At 34.7% G+C, this 27416-nt stretch overlaps 2 protein-coding genes across 4 annotated transcripts in view; one reads left to right on the plus strand and one right to left on the minus strand.

Moving 5' to 3' along the window:
* Positions 1-388: 388 nt before the first annotated feature.
* On the plus strand, positions 389-13301 carry LOC117417912 (V-set and transmembrane domain-containing protein 4-like). Its single transcript, XM_034030309.2, has 8 exons — positions 389-464; positions 2211-2606; positions 6259-6312; positions 7833-7940; positions 8193-8226; positions 8716-8837; positions 10005-10069; positions 12577-13301. Exons 1-8 carry the CDS (start codon positions 413-415, stop codon positions 12700-12702), a joined length of 957 nt encoding a protein of 318 aa, XP_033886200.2. The 5' UTR covers positions 389-412; the 3' UTR covers positions 12703-13301.
* A 4883-nt stretch (positions 13302-18184) lies between these two features.
* LOC117418177 (WD repeat- and FYVE domain-containing protein 4-like) overlaps positions 18185-27416 on the minus strand; it is a 60262-nt gene continuing 51030 nt past the window's right edge. For all 3 annotated transcript variants that reach the window (XM_058985089.1, XM_058985090.1, XM_058985088.1), the window contains 9 exons: positions 24817-25029; positions 24339-24486; positions 23713-23870; positions 22854-23012; positions 22338-22517; positions 21841-22023; positions 20825-20921; positions 19522-19633; positions 18185-18702 (listed from right to left, as the gene is read on the minus strand). In XM_058985089.1, coding sequence (XP_058841072.1) covers positions 18636-18702; positions 19522-19633; positions 20825-20921; positions 21841-22023; positions 22338-22517; positions 22854-23012; positions 23713-23870; positions 24339-24486; positions 24817-25029 — 1317 coding nt within the window. In that variant the 3' untranslated portion in view covers positions 18185-18635. The remainder of the gene's footprint in view (positions 18703-19521; positions 19634-20824; positions 20922-21840; positions 22024-22337; positions 22518-22853; positions 23013-23712; positions 23871-24338; positions 24487-24816; positions 25030-27416) is intronic.

The raw sequence follows: 27416 nt of genomic DNA on the forward strand, positions 1-27416 counted from the left end.
ATGGAAACACTAGGGATAAGAATGTGCTTGTTATTTTATGGAAATCTGGCAGAAACAGGGAGTACCCCATGTCTCTTTTCAGGAATACATCTTTTGAGAATACAATAAAAGTATTGTCAGAGAATTTAGCAGCAGACTTCAAGTTATCTTCCCTCATTATCTACACAAATAATGAAAACAAAGACTAAGTTGCTGTGTTTCATGTAGGTCCAGCTGGAAATTTGTTTAGTTTCCAAGCACAGCACAGGAAATGACATTTCCTACATTTGCAGGAGAGGAGTGATTAAGAGGGAGGGTGTTTCTAAATGGGAACAGAACAAGTACTGTTTCCTATTACAACAGAAAAGAAAAATCCTGGGACTTCTTTAGTTAAAACGCTTAGTTGAGTTTATGGAGCCTGTGTGTCTGAAAAATGAAAATCTCTTTAGTGGTCATAGTTCTCCTGAATAAAGCTTTAATTGGAGGTAAGTGTAGTTTTCTTTTAATTTCTTTTAAAACTAAGAAAACTGGTTTGTGTAATTTGATCGGTCAGTCTGTAGGAATTGAGTTCAGAAAAACAAAAACATCTTCTGAAGTTTGGACATTATAGACCAGTCTAGCTGGACTATGCGCTTTAGAAGACAGAAAAGAACACAATCCAATAAGTTGTGTTTGACACACTCCTGTTTAACAGTATTTAGTTTGACTAATTATCTGAAATAATTATTGTAATGTAAACACCAATATAAACACTGCAGAAAGGAAATGGAATGCTACATTTTTTTCAAGGAAAGATCATCATTTGGTTTCTAAAGTTTATTTTTAAAAAAATCAGAGGTCACTGTTTTTCATAAGTAATTTATCTGTTGTTTTGCTGTTTTTCTTTCCCCTTGAAATGATCTATCTATGAGTTAGGTGTGTGACAAATTGGGCAGTCTTTAGTAGTCTATAGATGAAAATGATAATGGCCCTGGTGGCACAGTGAGTATTTAACTTTTATTAAATGTCTAGTGGTTCTTCATAACTTTAGGTATAAATATTCAAGAAAAACAGAACAATCAACATCGGACCAAATATTTTCCAGGGTAAAGTTTGCATCTGTTTTCCGGTTTAAGAAAAGTAAACTGGTAATTTTTAAATGTGCACAACAATTTAATTTAAGCTTGCACCGGGTTATTAAACCACATCTCATACAGTCATAAAAACAGTATATATCAGGGGTTTATTGCAAACAAGTCGCTTTCCTTTTCGATTACCAGTTTCACAGTGGAAAATAAACTGCTTTTAATATACTTTTTGTTTGTAGTCTTTGAAGGAAAGTCCTGTGACCAAGATATTGATTTGGTCTAAAAAATAATTTAAAAAAAATTGAGACAGTCAGGAATTTGAGAAACAAAATATAAAATTGTAGGAATGTACGCCATTACACATAAAGAACACATGCACAGAAATGTATACAGAAATATTTCCCTGACTCAGCAATTAATGTACCACACACGATTCTCTGCCAATCCAGACAAGGTAATTGTGATATTTCTTGAATGAGATCATGGTGTGCATGCAGTGGGGTAGGAACAACTGATTAAGAGACAGGAGTTGATGGGTAAGAAAATTGCACTAAGCAGCCATTTAATAGTTGAGTTATTCAGCAGACCAAAATCAACAGCCACTGTGAATGAGCAGACACACTGGTTTAGTGACATCGTCATTTCCGTAACCAAAACCAGTGGTACTCCCACTGTGTTTTTAGGGGTGTTTTGCAAACAAACATTGCTAGTAATTTATTTATATTGTCATATCAAAGTTAAAGCTGAGTGATTTTTACACAACTGTATCATAACAGTGGAATACAGTTTTGATGGAACTATCAATTGTCATGAATTAAAGCTTGGTACAGGTATGACATGTCACAATACTGTATCTTGAATAATGTTTTCTTGTTGTTGTTTAGATTCACTTTGTATGTTTCAGTCTTCATATCCTGGTGACTTTTCAAGTTAAGATTTAAGTACCTTTGTGGCCTCTATAGACTACTGCAACATGTTTTTTTTTTCTCTCTAAGTACAGTTGGTACACCAGTGTGTAACTATTACTAGCCCTCCTTCATTTGTTCTGTGGTATTTCTTGCTGCTGTATTTCCAACTTTCACAAGAAGCAGTGTTGAATTAGTAACATACACTACTTTGATTTATGTGAACATCATTTTAGTATTCTTCGCTTTTCTTTTCCAGAAATCTGTGAAGCCCTGAATGTCACTGTCTCCCCAGGACCAGTGGCCATGTTTATGGAGGGTGAAAATGTCACTCTTTCCTGTCATGTATCCCAGCAAAAAAACTCCAACAGTATTTTGGTTGTACGCTGGATGTTTTCTCTTGTACCTGATGAAGAACATTTACTTGTCAAAATGAACATGAGAAAGGTAAAAATATATGGAAATTATACAAAAGGTTTTAATCAACAAAAGTTGCAGTTTTCTGAAGGGAAAACAAGTAAAATCTATAATTTAGTCATTTTTAACTTTTCAAAAGAAGACAAAGGGAATTATACATGCAAAGTCCAGGAAATCAGAAAGCAGCAAAATAAATGGAGAGCGACATCTAATGGCACAGGGACTGCAGAATTAAGAGGTAAGGGGAAAACGGCAAAATAGTTATTTTTATATTTTTATAATACACTTTATTTAAGCTCAATAAAGACAATATAGACTTATAATAAGGGGTAATAACTGGTTAAAGTTGAGTCTAGTTCAGTTATGGTAGAAAGCTGTTCCAGTCACCTAGGCTTTCTACAATAAAAGCATATCCCTAACTTCCACTCAAGAGGATAGTATATTTTGAATAGGGTCCTGAATAGTCCTCTCTTGCTCCAATAAATCTGTTTTGTTAGTTGTGGTGAGCAGCAATACACATACAGATGTTTCCTTTGACTGCTCACCCCTGTCTCTCCAAAGACTGAGAGGAATTTCCTTGGTTGTGCTATGTGAGCTAAATTAGCAAAGATACACAACATACTGGCGGCAGCTTTAGAAAATACCAATTTAAATCCATAGTACTGAACCCTATAAATATTGCTAATAAGAAACCATGTAAATTCCCTTACCATTATTTTATATGGAAAAGCACCTGCATGGAGCCTGTAGAATTGAATAGTAATATTTGTGGCCACTACATGGATAAGGAATATGTTCATGTTTTGTTTTTGATATACTGCTGTGAGACTTGTGTAAATGCAGCACAGGTGTTGAGCAGTTAGCTTTCAACTGTATTATTTTTTGTCTGTCAGTTTTATGTTGTATTTGAAAATCTCACTGCTACCTAAACAGTTAAAGTAACAGAAAAAAAACAACATTGCAGTGATACTAAATACAGCCACATTATATTATTTCACTTTTTTTTATTTTCTATATCCAATAGGATTATAAGGCAATACGTTCTGGTTTAATAACACATAATGAAAACAGTTGAGAAATCAGGTGCATTCTGAGTCACCATACGCTCTAGGTCATGTAGTCTGCCAACCTGTTCCAGACTCCATATATATTATTTCCACTATGAATTGTTCTTATGCCATTAAAAACAATCATTAGGTCTGAAAATGTGTAGAAGCTGGACGTGCTGAGATGACAGCAAAAGAAACTTTGGCACAGATGCTGCAGCATAACATTGACATTGGCTGCAGTGTCAGCTTTCCCTCACTGGCCTGTATTAGATTTAATACACACGCAGACATACTGCACACACACACACACGCACAGAATCATGCAGACAATTAAACAACCTGGTGCATTCTCGGAGTAAAGACTTTGGAACCAAGAAGGCTGGTGTTCTGTGGCAGCATGTTGCAGAATCGGCAAGGTTCATATTAAGTATTAGAATAGGAAGTTCATTGCATAACTAGATAACTGTAGATAATTAAGGAAGTTGATAGATGGCAAGTTATCTATCAATTTGACCAAGACCTTGTTGCTCAAAGGTATTATCAAACCTATCTGTGCTTCAAATACCAGGATTGTATTATATTTTACTTTGGATGCTCTTAACAAAATGGTCTCTGCAAGTCAAAGAACGTGAACCAACACCTATCCTAAAGATTTTCACTGAGTAGCTTCTCAGGACAGAATGATTTAAATCCTTCCGGAGACTTAGCTGTATGCATTTAAGTGCAAACAGTTTCCTCGATCATGATGCACTCCTACATTGATTTTAATGTAGAAAATGGGAATCAGATGTGATTTAAATGTAATTGTGTGAGTCGCCTTGGATAAAGGTGTCTGCTAAATAATAATAATAATAATAATAATAATAATAATAATAATAATACACTGTTTTTTACATAGAATAAAGAATGTGTAAATATAGAAATACTGATCCTTGCTGATAATATATATATATATATATATATTTTTTAAATAGTAAATATTATTTATACCAATGTACCAATGGGAATTTTTGAAAGAAAGGCAAAGTTAAAACATAAGTCCAGCACCTACAGTAAACGTTCCAGTTAGGCACACCATATATAATTCTTTCACAAGAGCCACAACCCATTCTTTTCTGGGGTGTGTTTACTTGATCAAATGCAAATGCTTTCTATGGGTTTCTGTGATACAAATGGATATGCGCTATAATAATGTGTTTATTATGTGTGTTGCTCACATCTAAATTCTGTTGCTGTTTGAGAGAGTGTGAATATTGAAACAGCTGAAAAATCAACGCATACATTATCAGCTTCAGTACTGGACTGGTAATGAGCTGTAACAAATACACTGTACCTTACAAGGAAAAAAGGCAAGGAAACCAGAAAAGCAGTGTAATAAAGAAGATGGTTGGCCAATGTGTTTAGTGCAGATATATGGTAATAACTGTCACACTGGTGGATCTGTACAAGTATGAGAATCCATCCCTGTCAAACTTCTTGAAAACCTTTTAGTCTCATCATGCATTTCCATCTGGAACCTATAATACTGGACTTTTATAAATGTTCCAACATGAAACTGATCCAAAGCTCTCTGGCAAACTCATAATATATTTGGAACGAACACAAGCGCGTGGATCAATGCAAGTAAACTACAAATTGTCTGTGTCTTGCTGTAACCTGATATGAAACTGACAGGGGAGCCAGTGGATGCTGGGTTTCAAATGGGATTTAACAAGGATGTAATGAGATTGATTCTCCACACAAGAACAGTTATGAATAGGGCCACTGCTTTCATGGAATATAAATAGACCAATTAAGGATTCTGAAAGTTTTTGAAGTACAAATTGAATGAACAATTTTGAGCAACTGAGTTAAAACTCGTAAAATGCAAATCATTTCGTAATTGTGGCAGTTTTCAAAAAACAACTGCCGTATTTATGACCTTGTAGACATCAAAGAGAAAACCCCCACTTAGTTCCCCTGTAATTAAGGTAACCATATGGATCCATGTTCTGCGGGACAGTTTGAGACAGTTCAGAGTTTTCAACTCACAAGCCAATGCATTCTGGTACGTTTTTACCTGTCTAAGAGAAGCAGGACTACGCTTATGCATTGAGTTGAAAAGCTTGAACTGTCCCGCTGAACACAGAGCCATATGGTCATCTTACCTGTAATTCACATCTCAGTTTAATTAATTCATGTCTGAGACTTGGGGATCAAGGAGGAGGAAGCAATTATATGGACAGGCAGCTGCACAGAACCTTTGCCAGGCCTGCTTGTGCTGGCAGTTCCAGAGGCCTAAGAACATTACCTCCTGTTCCCAGCAGGGGCCAGTTTCATATGGACTCCCAACTGTTAATGTGGTTCCCCATCTCAATTCCCCACTCTTGAGAAGTCTTCTCAGAAATTATTTTTGCTGGAATAGTTAGTGAGTAAATAATGCATTGCATTTATAACTGAATTAGATGAAATCAGGCGATAAGGTTTGTAGTTATCATACTGTAGACTATGATTGTTTTCGTGGTTCAGTTCTCGGTCCACTTAATTCGGGTTGGATTTAAGTCCAGAAAGGTAATCAAAATGTTAGCTGCTCAGTTATACAGTTCATTCAGAAAAATGCTGCAACTGCCTACTGAGACTTAACTGCTTGCTCTTCACTTAAGTCTGCTTCCAGCACTATGTATTTTTGGATGCCAGTGTGGGTGTTAGAAGCCACCATTGAATGTATCAGGAAGTGGGTTAAAAAAGTATATCCTCACATATCATCATTACATGATACTGCACCTATAATTTATACAATAGCTAAACGTATAATCATGCTGTTTTTAACTGTGTGCTGACATATATCTAAATCTATTACAGTACACGTATCACCAGTTTTGAAGAGCAATGGTGGAATCTGGAGTTTTTTTGAAGGTAAATGTATAATCAAGTTTTATTTTACAATATGATATATATATAGTGTGTGTATATATATCTATATATATATAGATATATCTATATCTCTCTCTCTATATATATATATAGATATCTATATATATCTATATATCATCAGAACATCGTAGTGAATATCTTTATAATAACGTCATTGTTTGTATGTATTTATAATTATGTTTATTCTTTAAAAGCTGCAGTATCTCCCATAATCCTGTTAGATTTTACATTCAAATATAACTTGTTAGTGTCTGTGAATACGAATATTCTATTGTTTAGCCTTTTGTGCAGTCTGTGCACATTTCAAAGTTAAAGTTACATTTTATATTATTTGAAGTTTTTGTGAACTACTGGTATGCCTCTGCTTCCACTAGGTGAGGGAGAGAGTAGACACTGTCAGACTGGCCTACCACATTGCTGAAGTATATTGGACATGCATGTTGTAAAATACATAGGCCCTAGTCACTTTCAATTCGAAAATGACTGCCAAAACAATACTTTTGGCATATGCCTGCTTGTCAGGTATTTAATGAGCATCAAAGCTGCCGATAGGCCCTTCCATGGAACTCTCTCCCTCAAGTTTTTCTGTAGTTCCCTTGCAATTTATTGCTGGAAGTCGGCAGTTGAAGACTGAGCTTAACGCTACGCAACTGTGTTTCCTCTAAGGAGCCTTTACTGGTTACAGGCAGAAATCCATAAATAAATGTGGGTACTACACCAGCTTGCAGGATCCAGAATAAAAGGTCCATGATCCAAGATCTTGTTGTGCAATGCCATTCTACACCACACATGGAAAACAACACAATGTGGTAAAGGTTATACTATACATCCCGTGACCCATGTCAAGTCAGTGTCTTTCATAAAACCGTTTAGCAACTGAAATCAAATCCGGTCCCATTTCAAAACATACACCTTCTGTAAAGAAAACACACTCAATTCATCTACTGATAAAACGTGGCTGTGAGGTGTTTATTTTTTAAGCTTTTCTCTTGACTTAACTACAAAGTCCCCAATTTCAATCAGACTATCCAACTAATAAATAATTTACTTCTTGTACTAATATTATAATTCATTGCACCCAGTAGGTAACATACTCCCCAGGGCAATGTGCTGCTATATATAACATACTCCCCAGGGCAATGTGCTGCTATATAGAAATGTTTGGATAATTCTCTGACCCCCCAGTGTTTGATCCAGTGTCATTACTTATTACAGCATGTGTTCTTGTTAACTCGAGAATTTTGACGTGGGTGCGCTTGATGACAGGCTTTGGCTAAGTGGGTGAGGAGGTTTGGGGTGTGGGGTGGTTTCGTGTGTTGAGTACTGGAGATTGACAGAACTGGGTCCTTTAACTCAACTGACATAATTCTGCTTTTAGTCTGACCATCCAACCTATATATAAATACATGCATTTGAAGTACAAGTCACCAGTAGTAATTCTGCAATTCTGTCACAGACACCTTGAAAATATTTTTTACTTTATTTTTTTGTGCGTGTTTCAGATCTGTTCCTTTGTGTAGTGCTGATATGCTCTGTTGGCATTATTTGCATGTTGCTGTTCACCATTATAATGATCTGCCAGTGCCTTTTTAAGAAAAGAAGATTGAAAGGTATGTACAACAAAGCCAACTAAACTCAACTATGTGTTTCTGCTGCATAGGGTTATTGTAAAAAAATAATTGGGTCAACAAAACGGAATCATTCTTCTCATTATTTTAAATGTTCTTTTTTTGTGGTAGCTGCAAAAATTTACACATACATATATACCTCTTTTTCAGGGGATGAATATGTTAGCTACAATACTGTAATGTGTCTTATAAAAGGTTGCTCTGTGTATTCATTTTGTTTTTGTTCCTTGACAGCAAGTTATTATTTGGTGAAATGTCCACAAAATAGGTAAGGCGATTTTAATGTTGATGTGTTTTTGTGTGGGAGTTTTTGAAAAAATAATAACCAACAGAGATGATTTGTTATAGTCGTGGAGAACATTTAATTACTTTTAGGAGGTAGCATTGCTAGTCACTTACTAGGCTGTGTACTCAGCAGGATATAAGAATGGCTCCCTTCGTAGCAGATTTCAATTCCTATTAAAACAACCCACACAACACAGGACAATGCATCTCTGAGACTTTGCTTCAGACTCTATCAAGTGCCGTGACTACACTCCATACGGTTAACAACTCACATGTGGTGTCTGATCTGTTTGATTTAACGTCTCAATAACGGATTAGCGAGACCCTAATCCAAAAGGGCGATGCTCACCACTAAGCTGTTGCGTTGGGTTTAAACATCTTCTTGGTGGCCAATTAAATATTATAGAGACCACACATGCTATTCATTTACCCTCTTATAAAATGTTCACTGAGTTTTATTTCTTGTTTCCAGTTCGAGAGAAACAGTAACAAGTGTTATCAGCTCATCACCTGGACAAAGAAGGAAAGAAAAGAAACACAAAAAGAAAAAAACTAAAGCAAATGATGATGTCCCACCAGAAATACCAGCAAAAGGTACTTTCTTCACTTTCTTTCTTACCGAACACCCTCAGGACCACAAATTGGATTTTGTTCAACATCGGGGAAAGAATTAGATCTACACATATTTACCATTCGGATGAATGCATGTGAACTAGATTTATATATTTTGTATTCTTAATGCATTATCAAACACAACACATAATCTAAGATTTATATTTTGTTTAACAATTATAAATGCTCAGTTTCTTAAAGGAGGAAACACGAGAATTTCTGGTGTGTCAAACACATCTGTTTTTTGACATAGGGCTTAATACCAGCAACACACGTGCACAGCCATAACATACTCACACATGCTAACCATTTACATTCTGTACAAAGCTTACTATTTGTACATGCATATGAATTAAAAATAAATGTTTTTGAAACCAGCTATCTTCTAAAATGATTTAAGGCATATTTACTATTACCGGTACCACAACCATGGAGAGGGAGGTAATTGTCATTGTCAAATAACTGAAACAACCTTGGCTCTTTCATTTCCTTCCACCCACAAACTTGAATACCCTAAAATAACATTCACTCCCCAAGATTCCCTCCCCAGTACACTCCCCAAAAAGACAAAAAAATTATGTTCCACAGCACTGGAGAAGACATTATTTTGAAGTGGTTTGTGAGGCATACTCTAGGGTTACATTTGGAAAAAAAGTGTTGCAACACCATTAAGGGTTGTCACAATTCCAGTGCATCGTATCTTGTGTAAAGATGCTATCATGTTCATAGAACCTATTGCCGTGACTACACAATGTATTTTTGTGATTTGTTAATACCTCATGTGTAGGATGTCTTACTATAAGGGCCATACATTTTGCATAGTTTGAGTTTCACGGTTCACTGCGCAAGGTGACATCTCTTATAGAATAAGAGACAACCTACACATGACCTATTAACAATAGCTGCAGTATTTGCATTAAACAATCATAGACTGTACACTAATCGTAGTTTTTTGTTATTTGGTACTTTTTAAAAACAAGCTTTAATAAAATGTAGAATTACCAGTTAAGTCATGTTTACTCTTTTAATTAATTGTTGGTGTATTGAAAACTACGCTTGCAGTACGTATACTCTTTTGACACATGTAGAGTAACCAGTGTTACTGAAGAACTGACGCTATATTTACAAAAGTCCTTACCTTTATTTTAGCTCCTATTCCTGACACACCAAGAAGGCCCAAACTTTTAAAAACACAGTCAAGAAAAGTAATTCTGGTAAGTGTTCATCTTGCATGCCATATTTTTAAAATTACAAAACCAAAATTTGTAATCTGGTAATCCTTGTGAAAAGAAAATGTTATAAATTAAAAACAAATATTTTAATCATCAATACAGTACTATATATACATACAATAGAATTGACACTAATCAGTACCTGATCAGTACAAAACTAAAGAATTGTATTCCTTTGCGTTGCAAAAGATACCCTATCCACTTTTTCATATTCATCAGCAAGGAAGAAAGTTGAGCTAATTTAAAAATCTGTTTCATTATTATATTAAAAACCTAAAAAAAAAGTTTTTTTCTCAAAGAGTTTGGTTTATTTATCATACTGGTTTATTTAATCTTTTTATTAAAAATTGTATAGTCTTTACATGTCAAAACCTCTAGCAATTTTTTTTTCTTCATATTTTTCAATGTAATTATTACGGGGAAGAAATATGCATGGGGGAAATTATGCTGCATGCTTTATAGTGCCCTATTGCTTGTTGAAGTTATTGCAGCACCTTTTCCATTTATGAAAGTACTAATTTTATTTTGTTGTATTGCTTTCCGAAATGCAATTATTTATTTAGCGTGTTTTGTCTAAATTGAATTATGTTTACTATAGGAGTATCATAAAAATGTATAAAAACACCACATCACCCAATCCTGCTCAGTGATCCATCTCAGGGAATACAGTGTTGTTTCAAATCCAAATATAGTCCAATAACATCAAAAATAAGACAATGTACACCAGAAACAATGCTATTTTGAGCTAATGAAATCAAACGTTTGGCCACTTCGATTTCATTAACTCTAGTCCTTACATTTGCATGAGGTACAGTAGGTACTTTGAGATTTTGTTTTCACATTAGGATTTTTAAGTGTATTACTAAATGCAGCCATTACAATGTGAATAGTAAACCCAAATCTATGATTAAGTAAACAGTTTGCCATGGGACATTTGATTTTTCCCCAGAACTTTCTATATTAAAAGGAAAAGGTAATAATATATACAGTATATTATTATTATTAAAGATTTTCCCATGCAGTAGGTTACATAAGCCTGCATTCTTAATTTAAAGTTCAGAAAATATATGTATCACTATTGTTGTGTGAATGTAAGCATTGGTTTAAATGTAAACACAGTATGTATTATGTATTGTTAAAGAAATGTAAGAAGTTGTAAGCAGTATGTTGTAAATTGCAGACTAATACTATAGCAAAAGTGGATTGATAATAGATGTGAATCTACAGTTAACCCAGGCTTTTGTTTTTGTTTTGTTTTTAAATGAGAGGAAGATTTTACTTGAAGGTGATACACATTTACAAATTTTAATTTGCAGGGAATATGATGGCAGGATAGGCCTCAGATATGTGAGAACCCTAAACAATAATTAATGTTTAGTGCCAAAACATCTTAAGAGTGATACTGTTTTGAATCTACAGAAGCCCCTAAGTATTAATAAAAATGAACAATCCACAAGCTCCATGTCAATACAGCGTTTTAGAATTAAACTGCATTGTGGTTACACTGTGGGCTGAGGGCATTCGGTAGGATTTCTGGAGTCATTTTCACAGATTTTACTTGTTGACCATGATTTCAAACGAACCCTGTACAGTGAAACCAAATCTGTACAAACGAATTGATCTCTGGGAGTGTTCATTTTGTTTGGATAATACTGTAAAATGCTTAATCTGACATTCCCAATCACCCTTAAGAAATAATTACAATACAACCCATGTAGATTTAAACATATACTGTCCACTGTACACAAGAGGAGGGTTAACACATAGGTGTTAGTAAAATTCAAGTCTGGGTAATAAAGGTTTTACTGTATTGAAAACTCTCAAGATAAGCATTTAATAAAATAGATTTAGATAGTGTATGTGGTATACAGAAGAAATTATCTGATGTTTTCTTTTCCCAGTGTGTTATAGAAAGAAACCAGGAACAATATCTACAGGATTGTAATATGATTTATTTGTTCATGTGCAGCTAAGCTCCAAAGTGAAAGAATATGTTGTGGAAAACATGTGGTTTTAGAACCACAACAGACGTGAGAACTGTCTCTGGTTTAAATGCACATTTTTGTTAAATCCTTCGGTATGTAATATTTTGCCTCTGTCACGCTTTTGGCCAGGTGTTAAGCATGAGGATCTCATTATAGAAGTGCACCAAGCCTGGCAAGCTGTATAGTAAAACACGTTTCATTAGACCTGCTGGAAATTAGGTTTGATTTGTGGTCTAAAAATGCATATAAATCCAAAAATGTACATACTGCCTGTTTTCTTTGTGATCCTTTCAGAAGAGAAACATTGTGGGATTTTAAGAAGTGCTTTTAACCACCATTATTGTTTTAAATAATCCATACATGGTCTACTTGCAGCAAACCCTTGACTAGCACATTGCAGGTACAGAGAGATTTTTTAGCCACTGTCTATCATCCATATACCTTATTCATACCTGCTGTTTTTCTTTTTTTTTTTTTTTTTTTTTTTTTTTTTTTTTAATACAGCCCAAGATTGCAGAAGAGAGCTTAACATATGCTGAACTTGAACTTGTTAAACCCCAGCCAGAAAACAAATCAGTCTGTACAGGGACTGTGTATGCACAAATACTGTTTGAGGAGAAACAGCTGTAAATACACATATACTATAGCTGTATATAATACTGTATCATAGGCTATATGGACACGATTGTGAAGCAACTGCAAAGTTTGCCTCCATTTTTTCAGAAAGGAAATAAACAGTACTATAAAACTAGCAAGAAGCTACTTGGTTTGAGGAGACAATTTTTTTTCTTGTTAGTTTTGTTAATTGTTATACTGTATTGCTTTCAGGGAAAAAATGGGGGCAAACTTTTCACTTGGTTCAAAATAGGGTCTTATATATTTTATTTATAAAATATAATTCAGTATTTGTTCATATCTTTTTAATGTTTTGTTATATCATTATAATAGCCCCGTTAAATGCTCCAGAGGATTTGAACTGTAAAAAGTAAGATGTTATGTGTTTTGTGTTTGTTTTGTGTTTTTAAAGTGCCGCTAAGTTCAATCTACATTCCTGTCGTTGTATAAACATTGAAACTTTGCATGTATACCTTATAAAGAATTAAATGTTGACTTTCTAAACTAAAGAATGTCTTGTTTTAAATTGCATGAATTTTATCAGTGGGTTTTTTAAAAGCTTTGTAAATGGTATCAAAACTCATTATGTTTGGGTAAACTACTTCCAACCCCCTTAATGGAAGTCTGCACTGTTTATTTCTGGCTTGGTTTCTTTATTGGGTGTGTTTTTCCTTACTGAAAAAAAAGAAAGATTTGAAGTAAAGAGCTTTGGGAGTCTAGCCCCAAGTATCTGAGGAGTCAAACGCTAGGGTTGACTGATTCTGCGTCTTCACAATTATAGACAAAAAATGACCACATAGTGGAAAAGATAAACTCAACTACTGTATGCAATTTCCTTCCACTTAATGCTGTATGCATTATAGAAACATAGAACATCTGTTTTAAAAAATACATAAATAAAACCAGCACAGAAGTGGATGGTTTCACAGACCGTGCTTAGCATTTAGCACCTTAGGATGGGAAGGTAGTTCTAGTGCTAATCAGGGTCTGTGAAGCAGCCCATTTATAACATGAATCCACTGATTGATCCAATTGCACCTTCATAGTTTACAGTAAGTAAGTAAAAAAAAAAAAAAAAAAAAAAAAACAGACAGTATTACATTTTCATTCTGAATCCCTAGTCAACAATAGGTCTTTGGATTGCTGCTGAGTTTGAAAATGATGAAGCAGCATTGAAAAGGAGTTTAAGCACAATCCACTGTCTGCCCCCAACAGGCTAGAGTCCAAGGCAAAGTGCCAGTCCTGTACGTGAATGTGATCAGCCCACTAATGGTTACATTTATTAAAAATGATAGCAACTGTAATGCTGCTTAATAATTAGCTTTACAGTGTATTATAATTGGGTTAGACTACAAGATGGTTCTGCCTAGGTGCTATAATTTATTTGATTTAATTATTTGAAAGTGCCTAACAGTTTGACATTTAATATTATAAAATCATTGGTGTATTAAAATTGAAATCGTTATTGTCTTTCAGAAGGTCATTTGCTTCTGCAGTGAGATGTATGATGATTATTTTCCAGTCTATTAAGCCCTTCTACTTAGCACAATTAGTACTGTGTGAAAGGTTAAACAGAGCACACTCCCTCTCATCGTGGTCATAATGCATAGCTCTAGCTGGGACTGACATTTCTACATAGTAGAAGTGCATCAAGGATTCTTCTTTATCTTCTTTTTCTCATTGTTATTTAGGAAATATTTTGTTCTAAAATGAGTTTGCTTTACATAATACTTCCGCTAACTACATCCCTCCTGTGACCAAAAGCCATTTTCAGTATACAGTATCTCATATGCAATTTATTTTTAAAAACAGCAGAGGATTTGCATTGGAAACAAAGACTTTTTTTTTTTTTTTATTACACAGTACTTTGTGGCAGTGAAGCAGCCTTATGTTTTAAAACGTGTTACTTTCAGACTTCCTCTTCAGAAACTGCCCAATGAAAGTGTACAGTAAAGAAAAGTAAATCCTAACTGCCATGACTATGTCATCTTATCACTACACGGTGGCAGTATCCTTAACTTTGACTACCCTTCCTTTCTAAGATGATTCATACATCTTAATGATGGTAATTAGAGAATGCAGTTCTAAGGGCTGGAAGTAAGGTAACAATTAGCCTTCTCCCCCAGGAAATAAGTGGTGCATGCACAATGGGAGTTTCTTACCCAGTAATAAAAAGATTACTTTTCCATAGTGACAGTTTGAAACCCATCCTTGAAAAATAGTTACTGAACAATACACAAAAAATATCTTTTTTTTTATATATTTTCCAACTTACCAAAAGGAGGATATGTGTATTTGAGGAGTTTAAATTATTATTTTTTTTGTAATCAAAATACTATTTACATTTGCTGACCTGAAAATAAGGTCGAAGTTTAAGCAGAAACAACAGCATTTTTAATGTTAAAATGCCTTTAGTTGACCATATAAAACTGATGTGAGCTTTGTACGATATGGTTTGGTCCTAAAATGTATCGTGATCATTTTAATGTTTTACTGTGATAAAATATCAGCATCACAGCACCAGTTCAATCACACTTAGCAAATGACATTTAATAGAGAAAAGTGTAAGGTACTGCATGCAGGCAATAAAAATGTGCATTATAAATACCATATGGGAGACTCTGAAATTGAAGAAGGAATCTATGAAAAAGATCTAGGAGTTTATGTTCTCAGAAATGTCTTCATTTAGACAATGTGGGGAAGCTATAAAAAAGGCCAACAAAATGCTCACATATATAGTGAAAAGTGTTGAATTTAAATAAAGGAAAGTAATGTTAAAACTTTACAATGCATTAGTAAGCCCTCATCTAAAATATTGTGTCCAGTTCTGGTCACCTCACTGCAAAAAGGATATTGCTGCTTTAGAAAGAGTGCAAAGAAGAGCGACCAGAATTATTCCGGGTTTAAAAGGCATGTCGTATGCAGACAGGCAATTGACTTTCTCGACCTGAAAAAAGAAACAAGGACCAGGGGTCACAAATGGAGATTAGATAAAGGGGCACTCAGAACAGAAAATAGGAGGCACTTTTTTACACAGAGAATTGTGAGGGTCTGGAACCAACTCCCCAGTAATGTTGTTGAAGCTGACACCCTGGGATCCTTCAAGAAGCTGTTTGATGAGATTCTGTGATCAATAAGCTACTAATAACCAAACGAGCAAGATGTGCTGAATGGCCTCCTCTCGTTTTTAAACTTTCGTACGTTCTTATGTTCTAACAGTTACTTAGGATTTAACACAAAACTTTTTCAGTTAGCTCACCTATAGTTTAAATACTGAAATCAAGATATCTGTGCAAATCATTTAAATTGTTATGACACTTGGAAAAAAAAATATTTTTATGATGTGGAATGAGGCAAAAACTATAAAGAATACAAAAAGGAAAATGTGTAAGATCTGTTCTGAAAAACACATTTTAACCAAATTAGTGTTTAATTATCTCAAACCACCATCACTGTTAGACACTTTTGTAGAAATGTTTGTCCAATGGATACATTCTTTTTAATAGTTGTATTCACCCGCGGAGCTAGCCATGGAAACAAAGCCCCCTGATGTTGCTGCTGGATGATTATGACAACAGGACAGGAATTGCCTTCATTTCACGGCTGACTGACTAAACCTTGACACCATTTAGCTGTCCCTCAGAGGTCACTCAGCCACAGCCACAGCTTTCATGGCCTGAAAATTCCCACCAAAAACTGAGCGTGTTCAACATCATGAAAAGACGGTAATAAAACAAAGAGAATGACTTTTTTTTCCCCCATGTAATAACACTATTGCCTCCAGTAATATAAAAACAATTGGATTCAACAACAATACCTCCAACTATTTTCTTGGGCATTGTATTACAATCTCAACAGGCAATAGTTTACAGCCATTATCCTCTAAAGCAGTGCGTGTGTGACTGTATACACACAGCTTTCTTACACAGGAAGAAGGCTGTACATTCCTTTTATACACCAGTATAGCCAGAGCTGCATGCTGCCACCCATTGGGAGAACAGCACTATGACAAAAGCTGTCCAGGTGCCCAGCTAAAAAACAAAAAAACTTAAATCACATATTTTTGTAGTAAACTAAAACCACAAGGAGAAAAACTACAGGCACCACAGCTTCCTGTTTATTGAGACATAATTCCCCCCTCCCCTTATTTCTCTCTTCTAGTTAGTACAGAAACGGAATGTAGTCATTTGCTTTTAACTCAGTAAAAGTTTCATTATTTCTTGTCATTTGGCAAAATACAGAAAGTCTGTTTTTATTTCCACACACACTTACAATGCAAGCTAATAAAATATAGGCAACTGGATATAAAAAAGACTTTCATTAAAAATACACTAGCAGTATTTTATATATATATATATATATATATATATATATATATATATATATATATATATATATATATATATATATATATATATATATATACACACACACGTAAAAATCATTAACTGGCACATATACATACAAGTTTGTTAGTTGACAGTGTAAAAGCTCAAATGTTCTTTCATTGTATCAAATTATGATATGTTTCATTATTATTGATACTATGCATAACTGGACATTCATATTTAACACAAACAGATTATTAAGCTGTACAGAAAGTGAACTAATTCCTTAAAAAATAAAGCTATGTATTAACCTTTATTATTACAACCACAGAAATGTTCAGATCTGCTCTGTGGATGAGACCTGCATCCAATCCATCACTCAATATGAACCTAATGAACTAGAAATTAAATCTAGTTTAAAGGGCATTATCTGAAGATTTGAGAACACGCTTGCATTCCCTTCAATAATAGCGAAACAAATAAAACATACCATTTATCACCTCTGGGCTAATGTAAAAAATCTCAAACAACACCTGTCAAATATGTCAAAACATGAAAACATTTTTCTATTTCATTACTAATGTGTCTAGTTTTGTCGGACATGATATTGTGTTCTCTGGACTCTTCATACAGCTCTCCTGATAATGCATTACAATATCCTGATGCAAATTATTATATTTATAAATAGTTATGCTGTGTTATTAGTTGGGGAATATAACTTGGCCAGTCATTGCATTTTGCAAAGGTAGACGGAAAGTGTTTCCATATAAAAAGGTAGAAAAACAAAATAAATGTTTTCAATAGAAAATTACTGTCTTTGTTCCATTTCTGGCAGGTTTTCTGATTAATTAAGCACTTAGCGAGTCTTAACCCATCTAAAGTGGACCAATACAAAAATTTAAAATAAAAAGAACAGGTTACAGTAATTGTGTGTCAACATGTAAACTGTTTTTAAAGGCTGATACCCCGAGATTCTTTAGTGTGGTAGTTTTGAGCATTTTTTTCTTGGCTGCTTTGTGGTTGAATCTATAAAAAATAAAACTGAAGAAAGCTGGTTCTGGCTTGCAGTGCAGCTGTAATTTTAAATATTACCTATCACATTTAACTCAAGGTAGTCAGATTTCATCATGACAACTGTTTTATAATAGCAAGCAGAAAAGCACATAACAGCATGTAAAAAAGTCTATTTATTACAGTGTGTCACAGACTCAAGCACAATAGTAGTTTAGTATCAGATCCTCCTAAAAACAGAATAAAAAATACAAAAACAAAAAAATCACACTGAAAAGCATTGAAACTAAACCAGATGGATGTCTTTAAACTGAATATTGTGTCACATTCGCAAGGCACTAGCTAACAGTCTATAACAAGTCTACAGAAAAGGGCAGATGGAAGCTGCAGTATCTTAATATTCTTAAGAAAACACTCCAGCTCTCCAGCTTGCAAGGTTTCCAGAACTTGTCCAAGAAGGTATGTGTCATCTATTAAGTATTGCTCAATTTCCAGAGACATCTTGGTTGACAGCAGTTTTTAAATGATTACTCTTGCTTTTAACAAACTCCTGGCTTTAGCACAGCAGCTGTGTTTTGCATTTAAACACTGATGCTCTGCCTTCTTATCCTACCCTTCAGTGGACCAGCTGAACACCCGGCCCCAAGCATCCCCAACCAGTAATGTATTCTGAGTTCTAGAAAGAAAAACAGCGCATAACATATATTATTACTTCATTTATATTAGGGTACAAATAAGGATTCATCAACTATTTATAAATTCATACACTCCCCCGGATTAAATGAATCTTCAGATACACATCTAGACCATAGGATCATTGCAAGCATCAATAGCTTGCAGTCATCTTTTTATTTTATACAAATATAAAACGGGGTGATTCTGCACAAACAGGCTGTTTTAGAACCTGTTTTCTTTGCTGCCATCCCAGTATGGAAAGCCTTTCCTAGACAGGTGTGTGATGTGTTACGTGTAACCTGGCTGGTGGTGCTCCCAGACACAGAACGAAGAAAAGCTCAGAAATAACCAGGTCTGTATACCCAGAAGCTTTATGTGCAACTTGAAGACACGTAGGACATTCAGGTTGTAATATTAGCATTACTTTTGGAAGTTAGTTCCTACTTGATTTTATACAAGCTATATATTGCTGATCCAGGATATGTGCCAGTTATTTTTATAAATAAACTTTTAGCCACCTTTTAAACCAGGATCTTCCTAGCTTATCTCAAACTTTTTGCAGGAACTTCAGAATTTGTGGTTTAAAATTAAACATGGTTCACCTCAAATATTTAATGGGCAGCACCTCAAATTTGGGATTGTTGAGAGCCCTTAAAATCTGATATCAAATACTGATACAATATCTGATATCAAATACTGCATAAAACCACACTGTTTCTGAGGAATAAGGTATTTTAATATTGTATTGTGCTGGCTACAATGCCCTCTGCTGGGCACACATGTCCAAATGTTTATTATAATAATAGTAATAATAATTTACCTGGATATTGCCAGTGCTGTAACTGCAGGGTTATTTTTATATCTTTTTCGAGAATTTTCTTGGTTTCTGTTCAGCTCTCGACAAAGGACAAGGTGTTTTTCCCACTTTTTACCTGATGTGTTTGGAAAAAACAAAAACAGAAAAATAATAATTATTAGAAGCTGTTTTTGTTTATGGTCAGCATGCTGTTAAATTGAGAAAAATATATCTAATATAAACCTGTGATGTTACAAGAGGAGGATGTCCCAATTTAATGTGTACCCTGTGATACTTATATGCACTGACGCTATGCTGTAACCAAGTGTACTAAATTGGATTGGGGTATTATTGCTTTCTAAATTGCATGCCTAGTTCAGCAGAATTGCTCATCAGTGTTTACTGGCTATATGCTTAATAATCTGCCCCACAATCCCTTGTACCTAGGTTGTATGGTACAACATTAGACACTTTTATCCAAATCCCTGTACAGCTTTCTAACTGAGCATTTTAAGATAAATATAATTCTAATAGCTTCACATATTTGTAGAAAAATTAATCATAGTATAATTCTCCATCTAATTCAATGATTTTAAACGGGTCAGATTTCAACACCACCAATCATCAACTACATATAAATCCTGCTCGCGTTTTCTCCCAGTGGTGATTTATTGAAAATAACGTAACCACCATTACTACATACAGGACTGTACAATACATTTAAATAATGTCTGTGAAAAATCAGGCCCCAGTCAATATCAGATCTATAGTAGTTTACGTTATCGAAGTCTTTCTAATTTAAACATCCCAAAAGTTTGCAGTTTGGTCCAACATCCACTGGCTTGTAGACGGTTTCTTCCAGCTTGAAACTTGATTTCTATTCACTCACTCTGTTATTTTAAATTACTAATAAGTGATACTCCGAAGGCTTATTGTCATTGTGTATAGCAATACACACTGAATGGTCCTCCTTATATATTTGAACTGAATAATTACTCGTTGTAATATTTCTCCTTAGTCTTTATCCCAATTGTGTCTTTAAATGTAGATAATTGTTCAGATAATAGCCATGCTTCAGAGTTCAAATGAGTACATTCACAGAACAATCAGTGTAAGCAGAGTTTTGTTTAGTGCAACAACTGTGAAAAATGTTGTGCTTCTTGATCCTTTAAAAACAAATTAGCATGGGTAAGTCATAAACATCTTCTGGCACTGCAGCATATGAAAAACATTACCTTTAACGATTACAAAAAAGAAATAAAAAGAAATATTTTTTCCTTGTATGTTGGCCCCTTGCCACAGTTAACATGAAATACATTAATGTTACCGGTTTCCTCTGGAGTTGTAGCCGCTGTGTGCCCTGGAGACACTGGATCTACTTGATGTGCTGGTAATTGTGTTTTCACATATTCTGTCTTCCATAACTATGAGGGGAAGAAAAACACCCACAATTCAGTGCACAGATATAATCATAAATCACATCTAGTGCCCATTGATTTAAGAGAGTCTTGGGACCCATTTGTTGCCTAATTTAGAACCCTTTTCAAGTGAATAACCTGGATTTGTGTTTTATACTGAATATATGGTATTCATATTTCAAAATGCATTTATTATACCTGGAAAACTACTTTTAAGCTGTAAAAAATAAATACAAAAAGACGCTACTTCATGGGACACATCAAAGGCTTATTTAACAAAATATCCACATTGGCAAACCTTGTATTTATTGGTAAATCAATAGATTACTGGTTTTTTTTTTTAACTGATTTTTGATTGACTGTTAATCTCATCAATATGTGAGCATGTTCTTTTATTTGGGAATTACCAATTAGGTATTACATTAAAAAAAAGAATACCTAATGCTCCCTTATTAAAGTAAGAATTACTGTGGCACATACTGTACATTTCTTATTCCTAAGGGGTAATACTAATTGGAAGTGAAACTTGGCAATTAATTTATCAATGTGTGAAGTAAAAAATAAATTATAGGTCCATCTTCCACTTCTATTGGGGAACCATTATAGAAAAGAATCTTGATTTATTTAGATAACTTGTCCCTGTAGCCAAAAATTGATGTGACATTGATGTACCTGAACGACATCATGAAAGCGTGTCTTCCTTAATTCCCCTCATTGTGATCAATAATGGAACATTTAAACATTTTTGAAATTAGAAAAATGAATGTGCAAACTAGACAGTTGAAAGCAAAATATGACCAAGATGGATGATTAGGCCATGAAACAAAATAAAATCAGGAGACTGCCTGCTAGAAAATAATGTATTGCTATTAACATCCCTATTCCCTGAAGTTTGTAAATCTGAGATTTTTCAAGCAGTACTTACTCGCACAATACCATCAGCGCATCCTGTGACAATTACATTTCTGGAATCCCATTCAAACATTTGTGTAAAACAGCAGCATAGAATGTCCCCTTCAGGTCCACAAGAGGTGTTGATAGAAGAAACAAGCTGACCTTTGATAGTCCAAAGGTAAAGGAAAGGCCCTGCACATGAAGCAATGTCGCCCTATAAAAAGGAACGTTGTACCGATTCAATACAAGTTGAAAGAAACAAAAAGCTGCCTGTGAAATAAAATAAAGTGAAATTAAAAGCATTACATCCATTTCCATAATATCTTAAATACCTGGGTGAACACCTGGTTATTTATTTCCCTTTCACAGTTTATATTATCACTATTAAAGTACACCATTAATGCTTCCTATGCACAAATCAATCTCTCACTCTCTGAAGCACACTTTCCCTTGGACGTATGGACTCATTAAAGAGTCATGATATGTCTATGGAAGTGTCATGATGATGATAATGGCTGAAAACCTTACAGTTAAATCATTGATAGCCACTGCTGAGAGCCCTGCATTATGTTCCGGAAGCTGAGTGATGTAGTTCAGTCGATTGTAATCCCAAATAATGCATGTTCTGTCAAGTGATCCACTGATTACCACACTGTAGGTCAAAGAGGTGGCTAGGCAGGTCACATCATCTGTATGTCCATATAAAGTCTGGAAACAATATTGGTAAAAGTGTAAGTTTAAGCAACATATGGCACCTGTATTGCTGGGGAAATATGGATCTCTATTATTTATATTCATAAACTTATTGGTAGAATTATCAGGATTATCCTACACACATTTACTGCAGAAAAAAAAAACATTACATCAAAACGCAACAAAAAAAATACTGAAAGATTGCTAAACTTAAGTACACAACATTTTGGCTTGTCCCTTCAACACTAATGAATGCATGAAGCAAAATATTTGTTTACTTAACTTTGTAACAGTATTTACAAGAAAAAACACATACAGTACAACCATTAAAAGGGGATATTTAAAACAAACCTGCTTTAATTTCATGTGTTTCAGTTTATCTTTACTGATGGATATTTCCCAGACGCATACCACCGTGCTTGTCCCTGCTGTAATAATAGAGCTCTGGGTAGGGCATGATGCACACAGACACTGTCCCCAGTCTGCAAGACTTTCAGATATGGCAAAGCTCTGAAAAAGAAATGAAACTTTCTTACCCAGGACTATTTTGCTATCCTAACCAGGTTGCTATTGTGAAACCTGATTTTTCTACACAATAATTATTGGTACATTATCATTTTTAAAACCAAACATATATACCCTTATAAAAGTTTAGTATAGTAAAAGCATGGTTTAGCATTGGTAAGCATTGTAAAGAATATCAAGGTAAAGCATATTAATAAACATGGTAAACCAGGATAAACTATGATAAATGCATGGGAAAAAGCATAGTGGATACATAAACATAAATAATGACTTGAGATTTATGGAACATTTATTTTGGTTTTAACTCTTACTCAAGTGGGATTAAATGCCAGAGTGGCAATGTTAAAACAGATTGGACATTCAAGGACAAATATTTGTAAACAGTTCAGTGACGTACAGTTTAAGCAACACATCAGTTAAGCAACGCAGCAGTTTGAAACATTTAAGGTTTTACAATGAGCTTAATTAGTCAAATCACAGAACCGGAACTTAAATTCAAAAGTTTCCACAACAAATAAAAGCTTGCACTGATCCAAATACACTGATGATACATTTTCCAAATCAGAAATGTAAGATCAAAGTTTGTTGATAATAAGACTGGTCTGATGGGAACTAATCACAATCACATGCTAGTAAGCAGAAGTAACACAATTCTCAGTTCTCTTAAGCACAAGTCAGAATTAACCTTTTCAGTGCCATAGCTTTTAAAGGCACTAGTATGATCATTAAATCCCCAGGAAAAGGTCATATTCCACAGAGGTGGAATCAGGAGTTTGTTTTTTTCCACCGCAAAGACTTCTTTCTCTCCACACACAATATGTCCCACTGGTCCTCTGATCAGCTCTGTTAAAAAAAAAAAAAAGAAAAACAAGAAATAGCACCAGCCTTTATTACATGCTATTAAAATTAAAAGCAACTACATTATAAATGACATTAGATCTGAAAAAGATCAATTTATTACACAAGTACCATATTCCATAAATAAATACTTCTCATTTTCTGACGGAATCCTGTTGAGATATTCAGATTATTAAAGAAGCATCACTTGTGGCTTCATGAAGGTATTTCTAACAAACGAAGGGAGCGCTCTACTCTGTGTGAATAAGAACATGAGTCTTTAAAGAGTCTAGCCAGCATCTTCGGTTGCCATGCTATTGCTCCCAATGGACAAGACTGTGTTTCAGGTCAAATAACTGAAAGCTGCAATGAAATCTAGTGGTGACAAAGAATGACTAAGCACTGCAATTACTTACATTTATTTCCACAACTGCAAATATTAAAAAGTGAATAAACATTTTATTTTTCAAATACCTTTAAGAGCTTGTACAGAAGGCTTCAGTTTGTTTAGGTTGAAGAAAAATGGCTGTGTGTCCCCTGCTGCAGCGGAGCCTGAGGTTGCCTCTTTCCCGGAATTGCTCTTCTGATTTCCCAGTCTAGGAGGATGAGGCTTTGTGAAAAGCTGGTAAAATAAAACAGAAGATGTAAGAGTGCTCTATGAAAGATGGAAAAAAAGAGTCATGCTAGGTTTGACTATCAGGTTAACTAAGATCCCCAGCTGAGCTTTTCCTCTCTATGGTTGTCCTAATTAAGCATAAAGTAATTATTTGACATGCTCATGGAATATTATACTAAACCCACCTGAGAGCCAGCATTCAGCATATACATTTTAAAATGACCATGCTTTCTTATTTCACCATCATACAGGGATCAACATGCAGTTAGCTCAACATATCTGCTTAGGCCCTGTAGAGAAGTGTTATGTAAAATATGTAATATTACTATACTGTACCTGTCTTGGTATCTGTCCGAAGTTACTGACAAAGCCCAGGATGGTGCTCTTCTTCAAGGGGTCTTTCATATTAGCAAGATCTATTAGGTCACCATTGAAATAGGGGTGACAGACATTCACTGCCTCCACTGCAGCTGGACCCTGCTGCTTGAAGCCAAAGATCAGATCAATCCACAGATGAAGATTTGCACTGACATAGTCACTCTCCAACGCCTGAAATGATAACAGCTGCAATAAGCTGAAAGTTTCTATAAATTGTAAATGTTATCGATTGTGAGTTGCTGCCAAACAAGTCCAGTATTTCAAATGAGACAACAGTAGACGCTTTAGAATACTCAACTAATACTTTTACAACACTTCAGTTTAAGTGTTATTAATTACACTGTTATTATTATTTATTATTTTGTATTTTGTGGAAAATGTAACAATTTGGAGAATGAAACAGATGCCTGCCAAATTCTTGGTGAAACGAAACCATAGGGATGTTTTTATTCCATATGGTGATATCTTATTAAGTAGGCATTATCCCTGTTGCATTCAGCCGAGCACAGGGCATGAACAGATCTGACACCAAACACCCTCAGTAGCAGCATAGATGAATTGTTAATGCAAGCAGCATTTACAATATACAATTATACAAACATACAGTAAATGTGCCTTAAACGCATCAACAGTTCCTTTTCAGTTAACCATAACCTAAAAAAAGCCATGTTGTAAAAAGACCTAGCTACAAGACAGAAAACAATTAGGAGCACCAAGTAGCATGTTGTATTCACTGATAATTTGGTACTTTGCAAGATTTGTCAATTAGGTTACAATATCGTTACCTATAAACTTGAATGTACAAGTACTAACTGCTTTAAATCAGTGTTTTCTTCAACTCTCAGGTGACTGACATCATCACTTGGTATAATTGTATCTATACAGTTAGAATGGTGTGACATAATAATGAACATGTGCTAAAGAATGCCCACACAATTTCACCACAATTGTAAGCTTCTTAAAAACATAACAAGAGATGTATGGGTAAATGCAGGTTGTATGGTCCTTCCACTTTATACCACACATGAATGATAACTCATTTAGTTGTTTTAAACATTGTTCTATGGTTTTACTCTTTATAAGCAATATTTCATTGTGATGTCACTGTCATTTCCATTTGCAATTTGATTCCAAGTCTGAAACCCTCAATTCCTTTGTGGAATCAAACCTTGGCAAACCCTAGGTTGTCTGGCATGTGAAAAAGCCCTGGTGAAGTGAGGTTGAGAAGACTGAGGAAAACACAGGGTGGGGTCAATACCAGGACCCACTCTTTCTCCACACAAACTGTGTGCTGAATATTACAACTGTCCAGTTACACTGAAGATCTGAGGGAAGCTCTTCTGGTAAGTGAGTACATTAACTTTCCCCAACAAATGGTGAAAGCTGCTAAATGTGTCCAAAACAGGAGAATTCAATAACAGTTAAATAATTCAGGCTGGTGATGAAATTCCATTTTTTTTTTTTTTACAGCTCTATTTATTGTTAAATGTTGAAGTTAATTATTTCTGAAGCAAAATAACTACTTTTTATTCATGGAAAACAAGATGCACAGTGAATACATCTACAATTCCATGACCAGATTGCAAATTGACCAGATTGTCAGATGAGAAGTGGAGGCTCAAAGCATTTTGGCCACATGTTAAGTTACAAGGAAGCCATTCATTGAAATAAACAAACAATAGTGGAGCAATGAGAAAATCTCGATTTTTAGCTACGCTAAACTGCTTTATTCCAATACTGGCGCTGTTAAGAAGTGGATAGTGTACAGTACTTCATCAGTATCACATTTATCTTAAAAATACTTTGAACTAGTTAAGAGACTGTGAGCAGCAGATAAAACAACACATTTTCAACTTTATTTAAAAAGCTGTAGATAGCTGTAGTAGCTGTATATATATGAAATACATGATTTGATTATGGGTAAAGGGTTCATTCATAATGGAACATTTTCTTACTTGTTTTAATATATTATTTTACATTGTGACATTGTACCGATCTTCACTTGAATTCTAACATCCCTCTATTATCCTTTACATGTAGATATTTCTGACTGGCCGATCAATTTAAAGAGACTCACTAGGATCAACGGTGGGACAGACAAGGTTTCTGACAGGTACCGTGCTAAAGCCCTCCTTTACTGTAAAATTAGCTTGACGCCACTGATGTCATAATCCAGGCTGTCACAAGCTCAGCCTACACCTCTGTAGCATCCAACAAAGATTCAAACCCTTTGTAGCATGAGCTGGGACTATACAGTTTGCCTTAATTAGAGAAGTCTTTGATTGCATAGTAATTCTGTGTAGCAAGACCATAGAAACAAGATTATCTTGTTGACCATACCTTGTTTCCATGTGCCTACCTATAAGTGATCAGGTTTCAAATTAACTGGATCTCAAGCGCAGATCAGGAAGGAGAAAAATCTGCTGTCAAACTGGTTTGAAAACGTGTGAATGCAACTGGACATTATGACACAGGGGTCAATTAAATTTATAAAAACAATGGCAAGTTTAAATGCCTCCTAGTAATTTAAACTGTGCCCTTTGTGTACAAAGGTCAGA

This window comes from Acipenser ruthenus, chromosome 13 (assembly GCF_902713425.1).
Source record: "Acipenser ruthenus chromosome 13, fAciRut3.2 maternal haplotype, whole genome shotgun sequence".
Taxonomy (NCBI): Eukaryota; Metazoa; Chordata; class Actinopteri; order Acipenseriformes; family Acipenseridae; genus Acipenser; species Acipenser ruthenus.

What these genes read in the sequence shown, in the direction of transcription:
- LOC117417912 (XM_034030309.2), top strand. Translation starts at nt 413, where the DNA reads ATGAAAATCTCTTTAGTGGTCATAGTTCTCCTGAATAAAGCTTTAATT. An exon ending in GTGAAATGTCCACAAAATAG is followed by an intron (nt 8,227 to 8,715) that starts GTAAGGCGATTT and finishes TCTTGTTTCCAG; the next exon opens with TTCGAGAGAAACAGTAACAA. An exon ending in AGTCAAGAAAAGTAATTCTG is followed by an intron (nt 10,070 to 12,576) that starts GTAAGTGTTCAT and finishes TTTTTAATACAG; the next exon opens with CCCAAGATTGCAGAAGAGAG.